Source organism: Mizuhopecten yessoensis, unplaced genomic scaffold (assembly GCF_002113885.1).
Source record: "Mizuhopecten yessoensis strain PY_sf001 unplaced genomic scaffold, ASM211388v2 scaffold7021, whole genome shotgun sequence".
Taxonomy (NCBI): Eukaryota; Metazoa; Mollusca; class Bivalvia; order Pectinida; family Pectinidae; genus Mizuhopecten; species Mizuhopecten yessoensis.
This window is the reverse complement of record NW_018406841.1, coordinates 1-4,001: the sequence shown is the minus strand read 5'-3', so window position 1 is coordinate 4,001 and position 4,001 is coordinate 1. Positions and strand designations below refer to the sequence as shown.

Below are 4,001 nucleotides of genomic sequence, written 5' to 3'. Positions count from 1 at the left end.
GCACGCCTATATTACAGGTAATGCGAACAAGGAAGTAAAATAAATAAATAGACGTATTTTTATTGATATCCGTGTTTTAAGAGTAACACATCCTTCATTAAGTATGTATACTATAGAATATGGACAGCATTGATTGGGGTGTAACATATCTGACTTCAAAAGGATTTGTATTATTATATCATTAATGGTTTTATATACATATGCATGCGTACATTGCTCATTGACTGATCAGTTGTAAGTAATTGTACAAGGAGGACGTGTTATTGTGTTTAAAGTTTAGGCGTATTCCTGAGATATGTACGTAGATGTTAGAGGAGGCTAGATATACACACTACCAGTAACCTACACTCTCTATCGATGGTCGAAATGTCCCGGGTCGAGTGACATAAAAATATACAATTCCGTCATACCGTTGTAAGGTAAACAATACAAATTGCTCACTCGATCATAGCTTTACAAAGGGACCAGTCGGTCTTGAAACGTTGCGACACATTTGATACGTACATTATTTTTGTATAAAGTAAAACTTTGGTATAATATATTTGAATTCGTATTATTATATTTAGTTGAAACTCAAAGAGACATGCATTGCAGTTTAAAAACAGTACCGTTAATTTTACTGTTATTTTCCCCAGCGTGACTTACAATTATTGTCTCGCTATATGTATTATTACAGAGTATCTGTTGTAGGTGTCAACACAACGGCATGTACTGACCAGACTGGTTTGGACAACTTCATTTACGGTAAGGTCATGTTGTATTATAGATGTCGATACAAATATCATACTTTAGTATACAATTATTTCCATATTATCCTTTATCAAATTTTCAATCAAGATCTTTGTTAAAATGGAACCAATATGAAGTCCTTGCGTAGTTATAAAAGGGACACTGGTTTTTTTTTACATTTCGCAACTTTTAAAATTCTTGAGAAGAATTTCCATTTTGTGTACAAGTATTTATGACATAATCAACTGGTAACTGTTAAATCACATATATGTATAGATTGAGGACATCATTATCAATACATAGTACAGGAAATATCTGCTATTCCTGCTATAATTACATACAATGTATGTGAAAAGTCACAAACTCTCCTCTAACGCATTAAAAGATAGAAAACGGCACCAAAACGTCTCTCCTAGGTCATATTTCTTTGCGTATTTTCTAAAGAAAACTGCTTTACTAAAATGTTTCAATTTCAACCATTGAGCTTTTCCCCATGGCTTATCTGTAGATTCTGTAAGTCAATGCAATCATCAAGCGGCCGAGGTTCATTTTGTGTACAGATCTGATGGCTCAAAACCTTATTAAAATTAAGGGTTAGCAACACCAATTTTCAAAATATATGTGTTTTTTTTTGTTTAGTTGGGAACTGAAAACTACCCTAGATTCTGCAAATTAAATCGAAAAAATAAAGGTAAATATCGTATAAGGTAAGTTTCTTCTTTTTTCTACACTATGGCATGAAATCAGTTGCATTTAAGAAAGACAATTACAAGCTATATCTAACTGTAATACATGTAGATCCCGACATGGCCTTGAAGCGTCATTCTGACGAGTCATCATACATGGCTGTTTGTTTTGACTTACTTGGACTGATTTCACATTATTGTAATGTGTTGGTGCGTTGGTTAAGTTTTATTGTTCCAGCGCAACGGCTTCGGCGGTACAGTCATTCAGGAGACCAAAGATTAATTTCTGTTGATTTTTGAAAACGATAACACAATGGCAAAACCAATATAATAAATAGATAAATTAAAATGATGATATTGTATGACTTAGTCGACAGAAAAATGAATATACATATATGTATCTATAGTAAGTAACGTTAATGGTTACTGCGCGTTACGGGTGAGTGCATCTAATACAGCAAATGAGTATGATCAGTATGAACCTCAATAAAGGATAGATATGTGTTAAAACGCATCCATTACCCGTAACACTTTGAAGGTCGTTCAGCAGATCTGAAATGGTAATATTACTATGAAACATAAATTTAAACTTTCTTCATTACATATTTTGTTTACATGAAGTGCGTATAAATTAATGTCAAATGCTACGGGTTTTGTTTTAATAATTATTATTTTTTTCAGTCCTTTACATTTTTCAAGAACAAACAATTGGCAGTTTTTGTTCTATATGTCAACCATTTTTCCTTACTTGCAAATTTAATTTTCAGTGTTGTTTTCTTTTTAGCTATAATCGTTCAAGTCATATCACGACGAAAGTTCAAAACAGTTAAATGAGGAATGAAAAAAAAGTGTTGTAAAATAAAACATAGATAAACAGACAATTTTCATGTATATAATTGAACCGACTTTTAACAGAAATCCTCGCGAGAGCGTTAAGCCCCTATCTCACATTCATGAATCTGAACACGAATGAATACGATTTAACGTTTTTCCTTAAATCGTGTTAGAACATATGAAGGTCGCGCACTCATTTGAACAGAAATTTAACAGAAATTCTCGCGAGAGCGTTACGCTGAAGGTGACCACCTTCGACGAAAATAATAATCACTACAATAACAACCGACTATAAAGACTTTCACAATTAATATCTGCGTATCTATTATAATTTTCTAAATCGACGCAACTTATTTATTCCATTCCACAAGAAATCATCTGTTTGCAGCCGTATGAAAAGTATTCTGTTTTTTATCTTTTTTTATCAAAGTAAAACGGATGTGTACGAGCGGAACATTGCGACAATCATCTGTTGTGATAGACACTTGGAACACGGGAGGTTTGGATATATACAGCTGCACATGTACAGTTACACTTACCGGATCAGCGTCACCTACAGATACAACAACAGTAGTAGTGCAGGAATATCCGAGGATAGCACCATTGAAGAACTGTGGAAGTATACTTAGGATTTCTTCTACCAAATCAAGTCTGTTTAATGAAAATGGTTGTGCCCCTGTCTCTAATTATCCAACAAATAATTTCGGGACATCAGACACATTGACACTGACGCAATCAAGGGAAGACGTCAGTACAGCGTGGACATCAGGACATTGTCTATACATCACTTCACAAGGTATGTATTGTTTCGGTATAACGCTACTATTACATATTGAGTATGTTGGCATAACATGCTTTCTGAAATACAAGGTATTTACCAATTATTAAGTAAAACAGTTTTTGTGGCATAAATAATGATATCATAAGCACAAAACTCAGTCAAATGAATAAGCATTCATGATCTTCATTTGTACTCTTTACTTTATCAGATGACAAAACAAATAAGCATATGTGTAGCCATAAACCATACTAAAAATAAAACTTTTCAGCATTTCGAGCAAATACTGAACTATTTCGACTTTCTTACAATATGTGTTTTTATTCTACACTAATAATATTGTTAATGATATAAATTGTTAAACAGTTGATTGAGGATGTAATGAAACGATCAATAAACATTAAATTTTGGATGACAATATCTTAACGTGTCAATAGGGTCTGCCTACTTTGGTCTTATTGTGACTTGTAATGAAGCACAAGGGAAAACTAATCAATCAACGACGACGACCATCACTACAACCACCCCTACAAACGCTGAGTACGTACCAACCACAACTGTTCAACCATTCACTACAACCACAGCCACTTATNACAAAGGAGACAACCGCTAACTCAAGGGAGACAACAACCACCACTAACATCAATTCTGGATCGACCACATTAGGACGAGAGAAATGTGTTCAAGAATGTCATCCTCAACAGGGATACCCATTAAGTATGTATATAAATGTAGCGCTGTCAAATAAACTTATTTATTTGGAGTTCTAATTTTCTTTTGCAGAATAAGATGTTTAGCTTTGACAAACTTTGTCTCCCCAGATATATCTCTTTCACTCAATGACAGAATGGATTGAAGGTCAGAGTAACAAAACGAAATTGTGAAAATCTATTGAGTTATCTGTTGCGTAGTCAACGAAAAGTAGTTACACAACAATTGAACATTTAGGTATGAAATGTCGTGATTACATTCAA

At 33.6% G+C, this 4,001-nt stretch overlaps 1 protein-coding gene across 1 annotated transcript; it reads left to right on the top strand.

The window, feature by feature from the left end:
- On the top strand, nucleotides 1-3,984 carry LOC110452980. Its single transcript, XM_021501763.1, has 5 exons — nucleotides 1-17; nucleotides 691-744; nucleotides 1,369-1,420; nucleotides 2,680-3,045; nucleotides 3,465-3,984. Exons 4-5 carry the CDS (start codon nucleotides 2,688-2,690, stop codon nucleotides 3,638-3,640), a joined length of 534 nt encoding a protein of 177 aa, XP_021357438.1. The 5' UTR covers nucleotides 1-17; nucleotides 691-744; nucleotides 1,369-1,420; nucleotides 2,680-2,687; the 3' UTR covers nucleotides 3,641-3,984.
- The last annotated feature ends 17 nt before the right edge of the window (nucleotides 3,985-4,001 follow it).